The sequence below is a fragment of the Barbus barbus genome, assembly GCF_936440315.1.
Source record: "Barbus barbus genome assembly, chromosome: 27".
Lineage (NCBI taxonomy): Eukaryota > Metazoa > Chordata > Actinopteri > Cypriniformes > Cyprinidae > Barbus > Barbus barbus.
The window spans coordinates 13,494,864-13,516,828 of record NC_136755.1 but is presented as its reverse complement, the minus strand read 5'-3'; the positions used below and the strand labels follow the sequence as shown (position 1 = coordinate 13,516,828).

General features: G+C 39.9%; 1 protein-coding gene across 1 annotated transcript in view; it reads left to right on the top strand.

The window, feature by feature from the left end:
- Positions 1-21,965, top strand: part of LOC306847270 (CUB and sushi domain-containing protein 2-like) — a gene marked incomplete at its 5' end in the record, with an annotated part of 308,039 nt that overhangs the window by 138,715 nt on the left and 147,359 nt on the right. The window contains 3 exons of the mRNA XM_079381119.1: positions 9,344-9,456; positions 18,828-18,905; positions 21,354-21,441. Coding sequence (XP_079237245.1) covers positions 9,344-9,456; positions 18,828-18,905; positions 21,354-21,441 — 279 coding nt within the window. The remainder of the gene's footprint in view (positions 1-9,343; positions 9,457-18,827; positions 18,906-21,353; positions 21,442-21,965) is intronic.

The window sequence follows — 21,965 nt, the reverse complement described above, 5'->3', positions numbered from 1 at the left end:
CAATATTTAACAAGACCGTGCCGTGGAGCCAAAGGGCATCTCATGAATAATGTATGACGGCGCAATGGAAATCAGTTCCCCTCCAAACTCTCTCAGACTCCTCCCCCTGCTGCTTTGGGGTCCTGGCCATGTTTTCTCTTCCAACTCTGTAATTTTTGCAGTTATTTACTGTATATCACCCAGTATAATACTGCAAATTCCCATTACAGTAAATAACTGTAATACCCTTTGCATCATGGGAATTTTTTGTGACGTCAGACCCCACATACAGAAGGGTCAACAGTGTTGCCAGTAAGTTACTGTAAAAGCCTGTAGTGTTACTGTAGTGTTTGCACAACTATGTACATACAGAACACACCATCTTACATAATTTATATTTCGCTTTGCCCTGGAGCTTTGATTATATATTTATTTAATTTTTATTCATGTTCTTTTTATGCCTTCATATGGCATGACAATGGAGAGAGATGAGAGTAGTAGGAAAGAAAGAAGAATTGTGAATGCAAAAGGATGCAGGGGACATGACGAGTTTGAGAAGATAGCACACACAAACCGCCCAGTCTCTAATTTGTATGCAAAACTTTTGTTTACTTTTTACCTACCGACCACCTGTCCTGGAAAGAACTTGTTCGATTGAGGTATAATAATAATAATTATTATTTATTTTGTTAATTATTTATTATTTTTTTGTCTATTTTTCCCCAGAGTGACATAGCTGTGACAGTATTTTAATTTTTTTTTTCTTCTTTTTTTTATCTGTGATTTGAAATAAAACAGGCCCTAAATAGTTTGTTAGCGCACAATTAAAGTGGTTAATTCACCCAAAAATGAAAATTATGTCATTAATTTCTCACCCTCATGTTGTTCCGAACCCGTAAGACCTTTGTTCATATTTGGAACACAATTTAAGATATTTTTTATTAAATTTGAGAGCTTTCTGACCCTGCATGAATCACGTTCAAGGCCCAGAAAGGTAGTAAGGACATCAATAAAATAGTCCAGTGGTTCAACCTTAATTTTATGAAGCTATGAGAAAACTTTTTGTTTTCTTTGAGCACAAAAAGTATTCTCGTAGCTTCATTAAATTAACGTTGAACCACTGATGTCACGTGTACTATTTTAATGATGCCCTTACTACCTTTCTGGGCCTTGAATGTTGTAGTTACATTGCTATCTATGTAACAGTCTAGAAAGCTCTGATTTCATCAAAAATATCTTAATTTGTGTTCTGAAGACGAACACAAGGTGGGTGAGTAATTAATGACAGAATTTTCATTTTTGGGTGAACAATTTATTTATTTTATTCGATTAAGGGACAAAGTGGCCCATATCGATACCCCTGAGAGAGTATTAAAAATTTTTTTGTTCTTCAGCTTTCATTTCCACCCCCCTTTCTTTTGACCTTTAGTCATTCCTTAAGGGCCATAAATGTGATTGGTGATTGGTAAACTCAACAGGAGAGACATTGGAGACTCTAAGTGAATCTAATAGCAGTCCACAGCCAGCAGAATTAAACCACATGAAGGTCAAAGCTTTTGCCCATGTTCTCTTCTTTCTCAAGCCCTAATTCCCAGCTCTGGACTCAGTGGTTGGGAGTGTGATTTGTTTTGTCACTTCAGAGCGAGAGCACACTCTTTCCACACCCACCTCTCTCTCTTGCTCACTCTGTTATGATTCACAGTCATTAAAATACTGGAACTTTGGAGCTTTAAAGTCACCCTGACCCATGCTCAACCACCGGGCCTGAGCAGAATATAAAGCAGTGGAGTGATTGATCTGCTTAAGTATCTGCAATTAAGCCGCAACTGTGTGTGAGACAGGCGCTGTGCAGTGCCACAGATCCCAAAATCAACCTCTACCACTGCAGTCTGCAATCAAACACGAACGGCGAGTGGAGGGATTGAACATAAAAGAACAAAAGCACATCTCACCACATTTTCAACCCCTCTGTTTGACCAGTGAGAACAGAATCAGTGTTGTTAGGCCATTTGGCTTGTTAAAATCCCATTTTTTTAAGTTCCAAGTTTAGCCAAACAACCTCCAGTTGTTGTTGTTTTTTTTTTTACCATGTAATGGTATCAAGTCTTGGGCTGATTAACCTTTGTGGTGATGTTTATTTGGATAGTGAAAAACTGACTGCCGACTCTGTCCGTGAGAGTCCCATGCCCTTGAATTCCCCGCTCCGATGCTATAGAAATTTTCGATTAATCTAGAAAGTTCATTGGATGGGGATCAAGAACTCATTTAAAGCTGCACTCTTGAGGCACGTCTGGTCAAAATCTAATACTAAGAACGAGGATGGAAGGGGGTATTGAACTTGCAGTGATACCCTTAAAGCATCTTCCATCAATCCATGTTTGACTTTCACACATCTTTGCCAGGTACAAATTGTTTCTCTTAAAAAGAAAGGAAATTAAAGAGTGAGACGGGGTGACGCCAGGGTTGTCAGGCTCTTTTCAGCTTGCCCTAATAGCATATTTATGAGGGCTGTAATCTATAATGACTTTTTCGATACCACCCCCGTTCTGTTACTTACACGATCCTGATCCATTCCCTGGGATAATCACTATACGTTAATGGGGGTGACGTGAGCCTGAATTGCTTTTTAACTCAAATGGACATCTCAATTGCTGCATTGCGGGATGGACACGAGAAAGAGAATGAGAGTAATTCTTTAAAACATTTATGGGTGTGGGGAAACAATGGGGGAAGTGTGTTTTATGTGCTAGACTTGCACTATTATCATTACTACTTATGCACCCATGTTTTGTGCATGTAGCTTCACTTATGAACATTAAGTCTGCCTGGTAAACTCTATTATAAACATAATCTCATTGTGTATGTCTGGCTTTAGTTTAAACTCATGTCCATGAGTGCACTTTCAAGTAGTATTTCCTCTCTGGTGACTGTAGTCCATCCATCATATTGATCTGGGAGATTTCCATCTGGGGTTTTTCAGCTCCAATGAGGCACCTGTGAGATCATTAAATCTGTGTTAATACGAATGGGAATGGGACAAAGGTCATCATGTGTCCCATTTTCAGTAAATGTCTACTGTCAATCAAAAACTTCTGACAATAAAAAGGGTCATCTGATGAATGGGAAAGATTGTTATGTGTACTGTATGTTATAGCCAAAATTTTACCAACTATTTAGTGTTAAAATTAATCCTAGATCAAATTTAATGGTTATTTAATGAATGAGACAGTCTTCTGTGGGCAATTGATGTATTACTGTATAGCCACAATTTTATATCAAATTGTAACGGTTAAAATAATTAAGATCATAATTTTATTCAAATGAATAATACTGCGAAATATAAATAAACACATATATATATATATATATATATATATATATATATATATATATATATACACACATATATATATATATATATATATATATATATATATATATATATATATATATATATATATATATATACACATGCTGGAACAAACTTACTGCATTGCTGGTTTTATTTTAATTTTCATTGTCAAGATGAGTGTTTATTTACAAGGATCAGTTAGTTGATTGTCGTGTTTTTATACCTCAATACTTGGTACACTACTTGGAATCTTTTTCTTGATGTCTGCAAGAGAGCTTCACTTTTTGAGAATTGTTTGTTTTAGTATAATCTAACAAGATATAAACATTTTGGCATGTTTTCCTCAGCATTGGTTTAATTGGACATAATTATGAAAAATATATTTTTCTTGTGGTAGAGAAAACCCTTGGCTAAGGATCAGTTGACACTCATTTTAAAAGATGATTATGAAGAGTGTATTCATATTTGAACAAAGCTTCTGCAGCTGTCTTACAAATTCTGGTTCTATACAGCGAAAACGACTGTTCAAACAACGCTAAACTATTTTTATTGTGGAAAATATCTTGAGATCTTGCTCTAAGAAAGTGAATGGGATGAATGAGAAAAGTAATGAATTCTAGATGAATAATAGAGAGATGTGAATCCATCCCGATGTGTGAAAACAGAAGCTCGGTGTGACCCATGTATGTCCACCTGTTCCAGTGCAGGATCTCTATATCGGAACAAAAGCTGGAAATAGTGCAATAAAAGATGCAATCTGCACCGAGCCTCACTTAATCTGTCCGGTGGTTGCCATCGTAAATCAAGTCTAATGTCATGTGACAAGTAGTCAGAACTCAACGCCACTTCCATTATTCCGGCAGGCCTCAAAGGAAAAAGGGGCTAGAGAATTGGAGGGGGGGGGGGGGGGGGGTAATAAATAAATAAATAAATAATGTGCTTGAGAGGATGAAAACTAATTTCAGTAAAGGCGGACCTGTGGGTGATTGATTCTGTGGAAGGCATTAATCTTGTTCTCACCATCTTCATGCCCATCAGTTTTTGTGAAGATGGTTTTAGCATTACATAGGGTGTCACGGTTTAACCGTGAACTGTTTTAGGGACACAAAGTTTAGTCAGGGATTGGGTTACACCATGGACATCAGCATATATTGTATATGGTGTCCATGTTAATATTAATAGTAGTATTATTAAGAGTAGTATATTTTTTGTGTGTATCACTTTAGATTTAGGACGTGACGTGTGGCCAAGTATGGTGACCCATACTCGGAATTTGTGCTCTGCATTTAATCCATCCAAGTGCGCACACACACAGCAGTGAGTAGTGAACAAACACACACACACACGGAGCAGTGGGCAGCCATTTATGTTAGTTAGTATGTTAGCTTCAGGTTTTGTTTTGAAAAGGGTAATTTCTGTATTTATATAATGGTCTATGTATTTAATATCAGACATTCATTCATTCATTCATTCATTCATATATTTATTCATTCATTGTTCCTAGATCAAATAAATAATGCTGCAAAAATATTTTCATCACTTGATTGTTTTTTTTTTCATATTTAAACTACTAGTAAACATTTTGGACTCACAATTGCCAAAAATCCAAGAAACCACAGTAAGTATATATAAGTGATTTATGATAGCTCTGTCTTTTAATGATCATAGCTAAATAATGCTATCTCATGTAAACAAACAGTAGTTATAGTGAATGTTTTAGTGAAGTGACATTCAGCCAAGTATGGTGACCCATACTCGGAATTCGTGCTCTGCATTTAACCCATCCAACGTGCACACACACAGCAGTGAGCACACACACACCGTGAACATACACCCGGAGCAGTGGGCAGCCATTTTATGCTGCAGCGCCCAGGAAGCAGTTGGGGGTTCGGTGCCTTGCTCAAGGGCACCTCAGTCGTGGTATTGAGGGTGGAGAGAGCGCTGGACATTCAATCCCCCCACCTACAATTCCTGCCGGCCGGAGAATCGAACCCGCAACCTTGGGATTACGAGTCCGACTCTCTAACCATTAGGCCACGACTTCCCTTTTTGTTTGTTTTTGTTTATGAAATTACTTATAGGGTAGTACAGGGTGGATGTTCATGTAAAGTAGATGACCATAGCTGTAAATCCACCAATCAAAGTAATGATACCATGTCCTTCTCTTGAAGTTTCAGCACAGTGGAGCTGAATGGTCCTAGGAGAGCGAGTGGGCCAATCCCCTAGATGCCTGACGGAGATATTCTGTCAGTCTTGTTCCTGTGTCCCATGAGAGCACTGGGCCTGTTTCAGTTAATGAGCCCCAACTGCGCTAATGTGTGTTAAAATAGGACTATGTAATTCCCTGCTGCTCTAGCATCACAGCATTATGACAGGCACCGGTGCATCAGTAGCGCTGTGGTACACTTCATTCTCCATGATTACACCCTTGGGCTTCAAGCGTCGACACTACAACAGGTCCACGCGCTTGACATTCGAGGGAATATACTTTCTCTACAGCACTGTGAGAGAACTTATTCACTCCGATTAGACTCACTGTGTTTCCTTGAGCACTGTCATTGTTGTGTGGGAAAATGAAAAATGGGCAAAGCACATACTTGAGCTGTCAGAAGGATGGTATTTTCTTGTGAGAAGTGCTTGAAAAGAAACTGTTAAGGAAACAAGCTGCAACACAACAAAATTAGCACAACACAACGGAAACAAGTTGCAACACAACGGAATAAGCGCAACACAATGGAAAGTCACACCACAATGGAAACAAGCCACAACACAATGAAATTAGCGCAACACAACAAAATTAGCACAACACAACGAAATTAGCACAACACAGTGAAATTAGCACAATACAACGGAAACAAGCTGCAACACAACGGAATAAACACAACACGACGGAAACAAGTTGCAACACAACGGAATAAGCGCAACACAACGGAAATAAGTCACACCACAATGGAAACAAGCCACAACACAATGAAATTAGCGCAACACAACAAAATTAGCACAACACAATGAAATTAGCACAACACAGTGAAATTAGCACAACGCAACGAAATTAGCACAACACAAAGGAAACAAGCTGCAACACAACGGAATAAACACAACACAATGGAAACAAGTCGCACCACGATGGAAACAAGCCACAACACAATGAAATTAGCGAAACACAACTGAAACAAGCCGCAACACAACAAAATTAGTACAACACAATGAAATTTGCACAACGAAATGAGCACAACACAACGGAAACAAGCTGCAACACAATGGAATTGGCGCAACACAACAAACTTACCAAAGCATTGTGCTGTGTCAATTTTGTTGTGTGTGTTGTGGAGATTTCATTATGTTGTGCTCTACAAGGCCACCATAGCTAACAATGTTTAGCACTGAGATATGTTTAGATTGGCAATCGTATTTAGCTTCAGGTGCTGGTCGTGAACGTGTTGTGACAAGTGACTGTAATGAGCTGCATATGTAATCGTCAAAAATGACTTTTCTAGCAGATGTTTCGATGACATTGAGCTATGACTTATATTAGATTATGTATATAATTCAAGTTCAAGTTCAATTTCAAGTTTATTTGTATTTGCTTTTTATGATACAAATCGTTGCAAAGCAGCTCTACAGGAAATTAAGTTTCCACAGTATATTTATATATTGCAGAACCTTAATATATTTAACTTATGGCAATATTTGGTAATTCTGTATGTTGTCTGAGCGTTGGCATCCTCTGAGGTCCTCTGAGGGGTTGGCATTATCTTTTCTCAGGTGTTCGGTCATCTCCGATCATTTAAGGGTTGGATCCAGACTGAAGCTTCTGTAATTCCTAGGGATGTTAATTCCATGGCAGAAACAGAGAAACAAATAGAGACATAATTAGCGTAGCTGCTGTTCCATCTAAGCAAAAATGATTTGTTCAACCCAAGCTAAAGAATAATAATAATGTACATTTGATCAGATATAACTGCAGTACAAGATTATAAAATGCATTATGTGAATGCTTGGCTAAAGAGATTAATCTAGATTCAAACAGATAGAGTGTGTCTGAACCCCGAACGTTATCAGGAAGGCTATTCCAGAGTTTGGGAGCCAAATGTGAAAAAGCTCTACCTCCTTTAGTGGACTTTGCTATCCTAGGTACTACCAAACGTCCAGAGTTTTACGACCTTAGGGAGCGGGTTGGATTGGAGCGTGGTAGAAGACAAGTTAGGTACACAGGAGCTAAACCATTTAGGGCCTTATAGTCAAGTAATAATTGTGATACAGACCCAGCCCAGGGGTCAGGAAGGAAGAGGACAAGGTTGGCGTAGGAGACTCGTGTGTCTTTATTCAATAACGAAAACACAAAACAAAGTTTGCCACAAGGGCACCGTTCTCAAAAGCTCAGCTTTTCAATATACACAGTTTCCAGCACTTCTCCAGGTTTACTGGGCAGTCACAGCACACGAGTCTCCATCCCCGTTGTGAAGCTCTCCCAAGCTTCTTAAGCGGTCTCTCCACGCCAATCACTGCAATCAGACACAGGTGTTCATCATTTTGCACTTGACCTACTTTCTCGCCGCTCGTCTCCCAATGCTCTCTCCCGCTGCAGACCCCACTGAACCACGCCCCCCTCGCCACAATAATGAACTGAATAGGTAGCCAGTGCAGAGACTGTAAAATTGGGGAAATATGATCATATTTTCTTGACCTGGTAAGAACTCTAGCCGCTGCATTTTGGACTATCTGTAGCTTGTTTATTCAATGAAAATTCATTGGTTTTCATCTAATTAGAGTCTGCATGTATTCACACAAGCTGTTTTGTGTTGTTGATGGCTTGTGAGTAAAATACATTAAAAAAATCATTGGTCAGAGGCTCTTCCAAAAAATAAGAAGTGACTAAGACATTACAACATAAGCAGCCGACACACATATTGTATGCAGTCCTTTAAATGTTAATGATTTCGTTTGCAATAAGAGTTATAGTGCTAGTGACTCAGACCCATTTTTATCCCCTTCCCTCAGCGCTGTTGGGCTTGGTCGTTCTGAGCTGGAGAAGTTAAAAAATACTTCATTGCATCAGATGTGCAATAAATAGCAAACGTGGACTAAGCTCTCGTAAACTATTCATACTTCCCCATATATCTGTTTCTTTCTCTCTCCCTCCCTCTTCAGGTCTGTCTTTATTTGTGATTGTAGAGCTTGTTGAGCCAAATCTGACATTTGGTAAATACTGCAAGAATGAGCTTACATTTCTTTGTCAGACAACTTTCTGTTTTCTTCTCAGCTTATGTGATTAAGGCTCACTACAATAAAGACGGTCCTACTGTGCTTGTCTTATCGGAGTAATTAACACTAATTCTGACAATCCCAATACCTGAGCATTGGTACATCTAAGCTTAGAGCAGGTGGGTTGTTATTGAGCAAATCATACAGAGGGGAGAAATATATATACAAATATAATTTTTTTTGTATGGATCTTTTTCATATGTGGATGATTACAAATGCTAATTACTTTGAAACTGGTGCGTTTTATGTCTGTCTATGTTTGTTTTGTTGATGTGTTGTTGGTTTACTTCTGCAGTTTTAAATTGTTTGACTCCATGTGGTTGTGAAATACGCTCTTACTTGATGTTTTTATTTCCTTTTCTGTAGGTTAAAACAATAGTTTACTCTAAAATGAAAAACTATCAGCATTTTGTTGTTTTAATCCCTAATGACATTTCTTCTTTAAAAAACAACAACAGGAGAAGTTCTGTGGACTGTGATGGTCGCTAGATGTAATTACAATGAATGGGGCCTAAAGCTTTCAAGCTTTAAAAAAGGACCTACAATTCGGTCTGTTCATCACGCTAAATTATCGAATGGTTTCAGATTTCTTGGAATATAGCGCATTAGTCACTTGGACCACTTTTATGGTGCTGTGTTGAATCTTGAAATCCTCGGTTCTTCGTAATTGCATGCTTTGCTTTAGTGAGAAAGAGAGAAGAAAGTGAAGTACACTCCATAAATCCTGTCTTCTCTTCAATATTACAGGTTTACTGGTCCAAACCTGCCATCACCCATCATCAGCAGCAAGAACTGGCTGAGACTCCACTTCACATCCGATGGAAACCACAAACTGAAAGGCTTCAGTGCTCAGTATCAAGGTAAGATACTTCGCCAGGCTGTTGTGGGTCTAGTGCCTTTACTTGTGTCTATGTTACAAGACATCGAAACAGCTCAGGGGTTCTAGCTGTCAAGACTGAAGGGACTGAAAAGGGAGAGATGGAGAAAGCGAAAGGCTAGATATATGCCGGACCTTATTTACTGTACATTCTACACAGCATCCAGTCCTTCACAAGTTTGTTTTTATTTTATTTTATTTTTAGGGGCCAAGCACTGAAGGTGCGTAGGCACCTATTGTATCCGTTAGCGTTTTTTTTTTTTCTTCCGCTGTGGAAGTCTATGGCAGCCCATAGAACAGATTGCGGGAAAGTTGTAATATTTGGCACACTGATAGAAGACAGTCTCAATACTAACCACAGCAAATTTGGAGTCTCTAACTCAAACTCTCTAGCGCCACCTCTTTTCCAAAGTTTCACTTATGTTTATGCTTATAACTTTTGAACCGTAAGCCACCAAATTAAATCATTTTTCCTCTGAATCCTTGGCTCAAGCCAAGTTGAAAGAATCCAAAATTCAAAAATCGCAAGGTTTAGTTTTTTCGCTATTTTCAATTCTTCATAAAACCTACTTTTTCAAACTCGTCCTAGACCAAAATTGGCTCAGATCATCTTCAGACAATGCTGGCAAAACGTTATGGAATGCAAGTTGATTCGCTTAGCAGTTTTCGAATAATGAGCGAACAAATTCTACGAAAAGCACGCAGAAATGGATGCGAGGCGATATCTACGCAACGGTTTTGGCATATTGAGACCAAACTTGGTGTGTGTTATAACAAGCATGACCTGAGGCTACCTGCAGTGTTTCGGCGCAGTGCCACCTATATTTTACGAACGCATTGACGTATCGTTACGAAACTTGGTATGGGTCATCAGCATGATTTGTGGTTTGTGCAGTGTTGCATTTTAGCGCTTAAAAAACATTTGCCAATATCTCAGAAACCGTTACTCAGATTGACACGAAACCACCGTAGGAAATTCGGAAACTGAGCGTCCCGGCTATTTGCTAATACCCAATTGCCAAAATTTTGATATTAAGTGGCACAAAGATGCAAACAAAGTCAACAGTCAGTTATTTTTCATCTACTCATATATAAATATGTCTATAACTCAAAACAAAATGAGATATTTTCACCAAATTTGACACATGTATGGGCACACTCTCAGGACACGTAAAAAAATTGGTGGGATTGTGCCTCTTGGTGTTTATTATAGCCATTGACTATAATAGAGTATTATGATAAAAAATGCTATATTTTACGAATGCATTGGTATACCATTACAAAACTTGAAGACATGAAGACCATGACCTGAAAGAACTCAAAACGTTTTGAGAAAGTGCCACCTTGTGGTCAAAATCTACAATGAATTGTCAAATAAATGCTAATACCTTTCTGTGAATTTTGCCTATTTTAATGAGACTGATATTAATAGATTCCTTGGGTCATGCTGAGAACAGTGATACCAATGTTGCCGTAGTCAGCCAAACTGCCTCTCTGCCCTTTTTATTTTCTTTAAAAACCTACTTTTTCTAACTCCTCCTATACCGTAGGTCTGATTTTCACCAAAATCGAATCATATCATCTTCAGACCATGCTGACAAAAAGTTATGGATTTTGTGTTGATAGACAAAACAGTTTTCACATACCACAGCATCGAATTTGAGGCATGATGCCAAAATGACACTTGAGCATTCTCTGCAATGCTTTGGCATATTGACACCAAACTTTGTGTACGCCATTGTCACCTTACACAGAACACACCACATCGATTTGATAACGGTGCCATCTTTGGTCAAAAGTGAAAAGACATTCAATCTTATTACTAGTAGTTTTTAATGATTTTTCAGCTATTTGGACTACAATAATCTTAATATGGCTTCGGTTACGCATTTCTGCAGTTGGTCTGATGCTCCATGCTATGCTTAGCTCCTCATCTTGCTCATAGAAAAAAAGTTCTGTTTCATTCCTCCTGACCGCCAGAGGAGGTGCTTAAGCACTAGCGGATTATCGCAGCGCCAGCTCGATAGGTCGAGATAATATACCAAAAAGGTCACGTGGTGAGCCTTCGGTCTCTTTCGCGTTCTCGTTTTCGCGCTGTCAAGTGCACCACAGTAGGACTTGGAGGAACGGAGCAGCAACCCGTCACAAGGAATCGAAAACGTGGTGCATCTGCGGCTGCCGGTGCTCCCCCATATAAGAAGGCAACGTCAAGGAACGAGCAAGTAGATAAAGCTTCTCTTTCTAAGACAGTTGCTGTCCTTTCTTCTGAGATGTCAGAAATAAAACGCCACCTTCAGACGCTCCAGTCTGTTATGCCTCACCTGGAGCTATCACACAGGCAGATGGAGAGGGTTCTAGGGAAATGGATGACGAACCTTTCAGTTCCTCTTCTCCTCAATCTCGCACTGACTTTGACGTGCTCTCTACAAGCGCATCTGACTCGCTTTTTCAGGATCATTTCAATGTATGTTGCTGCACAATCTTCCCCCCAGGAGAGTACAGTTTTTTCAGCTGCAGGGGGATCTAGTGGTGATTCGATGAACTCGGGACTAACTCCATCCTCCGTGGATGATACCCTAACTGTGCTCCAGATGGTGGTTGCTCGTTTGGGTCTGGATAACCCACCAGTGCAACCAGACCAGTCCAATGTCTTTTTTAGGCAGCCTTCAGCTGGGTCTAACTTTGCTATGCCACCATGCAAGGATTTCGTTGCAGAATTTTCAAACTCCGTAACAGGGTCTAGTACACCTAAACGGCGGTCAAAGACTGCCCGTACACTAGCATCTATGGTGGATGCAGATAGCATTGGGGTTGGCTGTGCTCCAGAAATTGAGCAACCTGTCGCTGCCCTTGTGGTTTTACCAGATGAGGCCCTGCGAGGCAATGTGCGTTGCCCCAGTACTCAGTGCGGTCACACAGACTCGTTACTCAAAAAGGCATATGAGTCTACCGCCTATATAACCCGTGCAGAGAACACAAAATGTCAGTTACTCCTCGCCACAACTAGTACACTTGAATCGGCAAATATGGATCCTTCGGTTTCACAATTCCTTTAAACTGCGCTCCTGGCCATGGGCCATGTCACCCGTGAACTGGGTAATCTTACAGCCACGCTTCTGACAGCTCGCCGACAAGTGTGGCTCGCCCAGGCAAAACTGCCAGAGGATTGTAAAAAGACACTACAAGACCTCCCTATTGTTCCTGGTCACCTGTTTGGACCCAATGTTCCAGAGCTTCTGGAAAAGAGGTTAAAATTGTCTGAGGCCACTTGTCAGTTGACTCCTGTTGGTGCCGGGCATTCAAACTCGACATTGTTTTGCAACACCAGAGCAACGATTCCATCAGTGTCCTACACAACAGCCTCAGGGGTTACAGAGGCCTCGTCCTACTGGTTTTCGACCTCATCAGCGGCAGTCGCCAGGGGGTCTACGTCAGCACCCCCCCACTGCCGTTAAAAGCCGCACCCACAAAGCTTGAAGGCGCTGGGCCGGTGGTCGATCATTTCTCAAGTCTACACCTGCAGTACTGGAGGGAGATAACAGTAGATCCATGGGTTTGGACTACAATGAGAAGGGGATATACTCTGCAGTTTCGACACCGGCTACCAAAATTTTCAAGGATTGTCCCTACAGTTATAAGGGATCCAGTTCATTCAGAAGTTTTCACGAGGTGCATGACTGCAGCTCTACATCCGCTGTGGTCCAGAGGGATGCGAATCCTGCCTTACGTAGACGACTGGCTGCTGTGTTCACCCACAAAACATCAAGCTGTCCGCGACACCAGGATGCTTTTGGAACATGTGCAGAATTTGGTCTTGCAGTCAAGAAGGCAAAGAGTTGTCTGAATCCAGTGCAAACAATAACTTACATTGGAATGACACTGGACTCCCGTGTAATGTCGGCCACCCTCTCACATGCTCGAGTGGGCAGTATTCTGCAGGTCCTTGCCCGTTTTCACCTGGATGCAAGCTTGCCATACAAGACTTTGTTACAACTCTTGGGGATGCTGACTGCCGCCACTTCGGTGATTCTACTTGGCTTATTTCACCTCGGCTTAGTTCCACCTGCAGCGGTGGAACAACAGTTTGCGGTTGAGTCCTGTAAGACATCTTCAACGGCTGATCGTTGTCTCGTGCAGTTGTATCCAGGCATTGATACCGTGGAATCGCCGGGAGTTTTTGATATCAGGTGTTCCTCTAGGGGTCATTCCTTCTTGGCGAGAGGTTGTCACGGCCGATGCTTCCCTCTTTGGGTGGGGGGCATCATGGAATCACAGGGGCATTTATGGCCGGTGGTCTCCAGCTCGGTCCAGGGACCACATCAATATACTGGAATTGTGTGCGGTTTTCCTAGCCCTGCAGCATTTCTTGCCAGTTCTGTCAGGCCGTCATGTCCTCATTCGGTCCGACAACACCTCGACAGTTTTTCCCCTGAACCATCAAGGTGGAACAAAGTCCCTCAAGTCTCTCCATCTTACCCACAAGATACTCACATGGTCTCTTTCTCAACTAGCATCGTTGAGGGTAGCTCACCTCCCGGGATCGAGAAATCAGATAGTAGCCTAGATGCTCTATCGAGGGATCTTCTGCACCCAGGTGAATGGAGGCTTCACCAGGATGTGGTGCAGAGGATATGGGAACAGTTTGGCAAAGCAGAAGTGGATCTTTTTGCAACAGAGGCAAACACTCACGGTCGCTTGTGGTTTGCAAGAACAGAGACATCCAGCCCGTTGGGGCAGGATTCTCTGTCTCACGAGTGGCCAAACTGCCTGTTTTATGCCTTTCTTCCTCTTCTGCTTCTGTGGGACACATTACACAGGATATCTCTATCCACAGAGTGTTGCTGGTAGCACCTCGATGGCCAGCTGGGCCTTGGTTCCCCATGCTTCTGTCTCTGTTGTTGGGCAGGCCATGGCAGCTTCTGTTTCAGAAGGATCTGTTGTCACAGATGAACGGCGTGGTATTGCATTCAGATCCGGCCCGTATGCAGCTTTGGGTTTGGCCTCTGGGGCCGACTGTCCCTTAACAGATTGTGAGCCCTGCTGTTACCATAATTAGTGCTAGAGCTGCATCCACACGTCAGCTCTATGCAGCTCGTTTGAGGATTTTCTCATTGTGGTGCAAGGAGCGTGGGTTAGATCCTGTACGCTGTGAAGTTCCTGGAGTTCTTAGTTATTTACTGCATCTTTTGGATTCAGGCAATGCAGCCTCCACACTGAAAGTATATGTTGCGGCCAGTTCTGCGCATCATATTCAGGTTAAGGGACCGAAGCCTGAGCTAGTGTGTCTATTATACTCGAGGCTCAGCCTATGTCCCCACGTGACCTTTTTTGGTATATTATCTCGACCTATCGAGCTGGCGCTGCGATAATCCACGAGTGCTTAAGCATCGCCTCTGGCGGTCATCTGGAATTCACAGAACCACAGTTACATGCATAACTAGCGTTATGTCATTTACATTAGAACATGAGTGTTAACACATTTTACCATATTTAAATCTGTTTTATAGAGTTTTTCTCCGTAATCAGTGCATAAAACCTCCAAAGAAGTACAGAGATTCACTGTAGGTCTACTGCACCTGCTCTCAGTAGTCATTGTGTGTCCTGCAGTTTTCCCCTGTCTGCAGTTAGAATTAAATTCATACTATTTGAATCATCTTGGTTAAGTATTATGAAGTTAGTTAAAGGTCATGAATACCCCCAACTCTTGACACGTAGAGATACACACACACACACACACACACACACACACCAGCTGAGCTACTAGCAGCAATCTCATCACACTCAAGTTCAAAGGTCACCACTCAAAGGAGATGAGCAGAGGAATGGGATTAGTCAGCTCAGCTACGAGAAACAAAGACGGAATCTGCAGGAATTTCACCTCCTCCATAAGCAGATCAGAGCGATGGGATGGGATTACAGGGCTGGAGTTTGATAAATAAATACTTTGAGTATCAGGAAGAGAGAAAGGGGAGCTAAGCTCTTAATTAGATTTCACACTGACCTCTCTCCTTTTATTTTACCTCCCTTCCTCTCTTAACCTTTAGTGAAATGCTCTGGAATGAGTAACGTCCAATGAGAAGACACTCTTTACATAACAAGCTACATAGCTTCCTCTCAGTCTTTTTTCAACTCTGTCTGAGATTAGATATGGAGAGAGAGGGTAAAGCGATTTAGAGAAAGACATTCTCATAGTCTTAGGGTTTTACCATTAATGTCCACAATGTTGATCTATAATACACTCTAAAATGTTTATTTTTATATTTTTTGGCAACATACTTGTGTCCATCTATTTAATTTGTCACAAATTCTATACTATTTTGGTCATTTATACTACATTTTTTAGCAGGTTTCACCACCTTGACTTGAAAATATAAGGCGTTTTGTGTTAGGTTTTATTTTGTTTTTTGTTTTCCAGATCTTTACATTAAATTAATTAATGAAACAGCTAACTAACACAATAAAACACAATAAAAACATAATTACATAATAAAAAACATGATTTTTGAACATTTAAAAAAATGGAGTTATCTGTTTTTGCAAATAAACTCTTCATATATATATATATATATATATATATAAACAAAAACTTTCCCTCTATCGTTCTCTCCACTTACTAGCTTGTACTTATTTGAACAATGACTGAGACTTGGTGTTACGAGCACTTCCTCTGTCTGATTGCCTCTTCAAGATTAATCGCTTTTTGTATTCCCCAATTGTAAGTCGCTTTGGATAAAAGCGTCTGCCAAATGACAAAATGTAAATGTAAATGTATATATATATGACCCTGGACCACAAAACTAGTCACCTGAAAGCTGCATAAATATGCTTTCCATTGATGTGTGGTTTGTTAGGATAGGACGATATTTGGCCGAGATACAATTATTGGAAAATCTGGAATCTGAGGGTGCAAAAAAATCTAAATATTGAGAAAATCACCTTTAACGTTGTCCAAATGAAGTTCTTAGCAATGCATATTCCTAATCAAAAGTTAAGTTTTAATATATTTACGGTAAGACATTTAAAAAATATCTTCATGGAACATGATCTTTACTTTAATATCCTAATGATTTTTGGCATAAAAGAAAAATCGATAATTTTGACCCATACAATGTATTTTTGGCTATTGCTACAAATATACCCCAGCGACTTAAGACTGGTTTTGTGGTCCAGGGTCACATATATATATACATATACACTCACCTAAAGGATTATTAGGAACACCTGCTCAATTTCTCATTAATGCAATTATCTAATCAACCAATCACATGGCAGTTGCTTCAATGCATTTAGGGGTGAGGTCCTGGTCAAGACAATCTCCTGAACTCCAAACTGAATGTCAGAATGGGAAAGAAAGGTGATTTAAGCAATTTTGAGCGTGGCATGGTTGTTGGTGCCAGACGGGCCGGTCTGAGTATTTCACAATCTGCTCAGTTACTGTGATTTTCACGCACAACCATTTCTAGGCTTTACAAAGAATGGTGTGAAAAGGGAAAAACATCCAGTATGCGGCAGTCCTGTGGGCGAAAATGCCTTGTTGATGCTAGAGGTCAGAGGAGAATGGGCCGACTGATTCAAGCTGATAGAAGAGCAACTTTGACTGAAATAACCACTCGTTACAACCGAGGTATGCAGCAAAGCATTTGTGAAGCCACAACATGCACAACCTTGAGGCGGATGGGCTACAACAGCAGAAGACCCCACCGGGTACCACTCATCTCCACTACAAATAGGAAAAAGAGGCTACAATTTGCACAAGCTCACCAAAATTGGACGGTTGAAGACTGGAAAAATGTTGCCTGGTCTGATGAGTCTCGATTTCTGTTGAGACATTCAGATGGTAGAGTCAGAATTTGGCGTAAACAGAATGAGAACATGGATCCATCATGCCTTGTTACCACTGTGCAGGCTGGTGGTGGTGGTGTAATGGGGGGGATGTTTTCTTGGCACACTTTAGGCCCCTTAGTGCCAATTGGGTATCGTTTAAATGCCACAGCCTACCTGAGCATTGTTTCTGACCATGTCCATCCCTTTATGACCACCATGTACCCATCCTCTGATGGCTACTTCCAGCAGGATAATGCACCATGTCACAAAGCTCGAATCATTTCAAATTGGTTTCTTGAACATGACAATGAGTTCACTGTACTAAAATGGCCCCCACAGTCACCAGTTCTCAACCCAATAGAGCATCTTTGCTCCACAAATCTCCATCAACTGCAAGATGCTATCCTATCAATATGGGCCAACATTTCTAAAGAATGCTTTCAGCACCTTGTTGAATCAATGCCACGTAGAATTAAGGCAGTTCTGAAGGCGAAAGGGGGTCAAACACAGTATTAGTATGGTGTTCCTAATAATCCTTTAGGTGAGTGTATGTTTATGTATATATATATATATATATATATATATATATATATATATATATATATATATATATATACTGAAATACATTGTATATTGTTTTTCAGTCAGAGGTGGAAATACTTTTTGCAACCTGTTTTAAAACATTTATTTTGCCATTCTGTTGGCAAAAATAGAAAGAATTGACACACTTCACTTTTCAAGTAGTTGCAGATATTATTGAATCAATTTTCTCAATTTTAATTGACTTGTTACTATTAGGGCTGTGCGATATATCGAACGTGATGATCATGCGCATCTGGTCAGTAAAGCCGGTTCCGTGATTAGCGCTAAATCTCCATCACCTGCTTTCAAATGGAGCGGCATTTAATACACAGAGCCGTAGTTCACTGACAATTATTCATATTACAAAAATATTGCGTAGCTTGTCAGTGAACTACGGCTCTGTGTATTAAATGCCGCTCCATTTTTACCAGCTTTACTGACGAGATGCACATATGACAATCGCGTGCGATATGTCGCCTAGCCCTAGTTACTATTTGGTTTTGCTGAAACAGCTGATTGCGAATGGTAAATATCTCCATTACAAATGCTTACCCAAATGCTGATTTTCTTTTGAGAGCATTTAAGTGCCGAAGCTTTGAGACAATGTAACAGAAAACAATGACTGGCTGTATGTATGTATGTGTGTGTGTGTGTGTGTGTGTGTGTGTGTGTGTGTGTGTGTGTGTGTGTGTGTGTGTGTGTGTGTATATGAATGCGTGCTGGCATTATGTTGTCGCTTTTTCAACAAACATGCTGCTCTTTGTTCACACACAATAGGCTTTTTTGCACAAGAATGACAGTTTATTTAAAAGACTGTAATTGTAATTACAATGCGGTTCATGATTTGTAATGCCTAGCAAGCATCTGGCCTATGATTATAGTTTTTTTCAGCTTTTTCTAATCCTTCCTGCTCTCAAATAAACATGTTATAATTCTTTTGACTTCCAGTGAAGAAAATGACAGAACTGAAGTCCAGAGGTGTGAAGATGCTGCCAAGTAAAGACAACCACAGCAAGATATCAGTTTGTAAGTCAACCTTTCCATGTACATGAAGGACATTTTCCTAAATCAACTTTACGTTTACATTCATGCACTTGGCAGATGCTTTTATCCAAAGCGATTTACATTTGCCTACAAGGTATGCTTTGTCAGTTCATGCATTCTCTGGGAGTTGAACCCATGACCTTGGCATTGCTACTGTTTGAGCTACAGGAATGCCATATCTCAGTTTGTTGAATATTATGTAATGATAACAGTATGTACTACATTTTGCTGTGGAAAAAAAAAATCAACATTACAGCCATTCAACATTGCAGTATAATTGAGAGCTATCAATTTTAACATTTATTCAACTTAAAAAAATAAAAAATAAATAACAGCTTCTAATTTAAGTTAACTCAAATCAATCTTCACATAAACCCTTTATAATAAATGTCATATTTAGCTATCTGTGCCATTCAGCAAGTTGGAAATATACAGAAATTGAATAAAGTTATCAAACACTAAATTCTAAATTAAATATAGATTAATCCTTAAAACTACACAAGTTATTGATTTCCTCTTTCTTTTGTTCTTTGATTAACAGACATCACAGTAGCTGGGCTATTAGGTTATTTTGGCTGCTCTTACTTTAAGAGCTGCCGCTGCTGAATGTAACGTGGATCTGACATGCATCGTTTTTTGAAAGCAGTGGCACTTGTAGCATGTCCTCACGCTCGGCACAAGCACACAACCTTGAACATTAACGTTATCTTTATTCTATGCCGTGCCAATTGGAGACAAATGGAGCTATTTTTCTCCCTAAGGCCAGAGGGGAGGGAAAATAAGTTACCATTTCCATTGTTGGCAAACAGAGAAAGAAAAAGCTTATCGAGGAGGGGTAATTGCACTGTGTGCTGACAGGCTTCTTCAGCCTGCTTTCTTCTGTTATGCCATCTTTTATTTACATTTCTATTACCTCTGCATCATTGTGAGAAAATGTCAGCCTGCCCATGTGAGCATGTGCCCACTGAGGGTGTCATCAGGGATCCCAGTACCATCACAGTGGCCGACAGTGTCTCAACTGCAGCGCTGACAAGTTTGGCCTTTTGTCCCACATCAATATGCATGAGTGCCGGCACCGAGGCGTGCCTCGGCCAATCAACATGTGTCACTTCAGGTTTTCCCTTCACTATCCTCTCCTGCCTCCTAGCTACCTATTGCAGAAAGTGAGGCTTCGTCCAACCTCCTTGACCCTGAGTGTCATATCCACTTCCTGCGGGGCTGGATGAGCTTGTGTGTTTTGATGGCAGAGAAAATGTTGTGCTCGCATAATGATGTCTGAAAATATCTTGGCATTCTTAGAAGGACTTGATTGATTCTTTTGTTCATTCAATAAACCTCCTGAGCAGGAGGTGTAGACGTCCAAATACACTTATAGATAGCCTTGCTGTCTTCACAAGGTAAATCCATGCTGATGTTTATACCAACTGCACAGTTGTAAGCGTGATGCTGCTTTTGTGCAGCAGGTCAATAAACCAGATGGCATTCTTGAGTATCTTCGTTTTTAGGCAGAATTTCGCCTTTTTTTCCCCCACCATCAAAATAAGTAGGGCAAGATGAAAGAAGAAGCCCTTTAAGAACAGTATTTTTATTAGGTTTAGCAAGGATGTTGCATCTTTCAGTATAGGGACCTAAATTGAAACATGATAATTTAGTTCATAGAGCACAAAATTGAACATTATGAAGGGTAGGATGACACCTTACTTGGGTCAAGAACCCTATCCTCACTGTCATATTTTTTTTCATCCAGATTATGTAAAGTGTACTATTTGTATTCCTTTTTAATTTAATTAAATTTTTTTTAAACAGCATTATGAATTCTGGGAATATTATATGAAAATTTATGAATTTTGAAAATTAAGTTAAATAATAATAAATTAGTTAAGTCATTAAAATATGTACATCTGAATTACCCTATATAATTATATGAATTATATATAGGCCTATATTTTAATTTGAAGGGATGTCACGATAGCAATAAACTATGAATTAATTCTGAATGGTTCCACTCAATTGGCCTCAATTAGGTTATGATGAATGAAAAAAAAAATTAAAATGTACATCTAAATCATATAATAATTCCATGAATTATAATAGTTAAATAGAGTGAAGACCAAATAACCATCATAAGAGAACTATGAACATGCAAATACGCTGTTAAATTATTGAAATATAAACTTTACGTCAAAGGAATTCAACTGACAAAGAAGTTTACCAAGTGTTTAAACTTATGCTGTTCACTTAAAAATAATATTTGTCGTCATTTGAACAAACCTCACAAATGTTGAGTCAAGATTCATAGAAGGATAACCATTTAATGTTTTTATTTTTTTATTTTTATGACAACAATGTTTAAGAGGAAAATTAAATCCCATCCATCCTACCCTGCTGTTTCATAAACACCAACTTTTTCTCCCATTTTCTCATTTGCAGTATCGCAGATGGGGGTGGCGCAAGGACACAACATGTGTCCAGACCCAGGAATCCCAGAGAGGGGCAAAAGAAAAGGCTCTGATTTCAGGTGAGAAATGAGTTTATGGATTACTTATTAAAATAGTCCACTGAGAGGACACGCAGGAGAGAGGGAAGAGGAGAGCAGTTAATTTAGTGTTTGTAATGCCAGGATGATGAATAACAAGAGATGCAGGAGGTGGACACCTGTTTAATTTCTCATTGGCCTTTTAATTCTCAGGGCTCAGGGAGGATATTTGATCAGCATAAACATGGGCTGTGGGCTCCCAAAGGTCACAGCAAGAGGGGAAGGAGAGAGAGAGAGAGAAGGAGAGAGAGAGATGGAAAGAAAGGTTTTTCAGTGCCTTATGTATAAAAATGTGGTTATGCTGTATTTACATAAAACATAAGGATAAAATCCCTTTTTATTTATTTTTATCAATAATGATGAGTGGTGGAATACTTTTAATTGAAACACCAATACAAACATCACCAAATCATTGCTTTTGTCTTACCATTACAATGATGTCACTTCCTGTAGTGTGATGTCATTAAGAATTTGGCTATTAGTTAAAGGGAAATTGCAAAAGACTT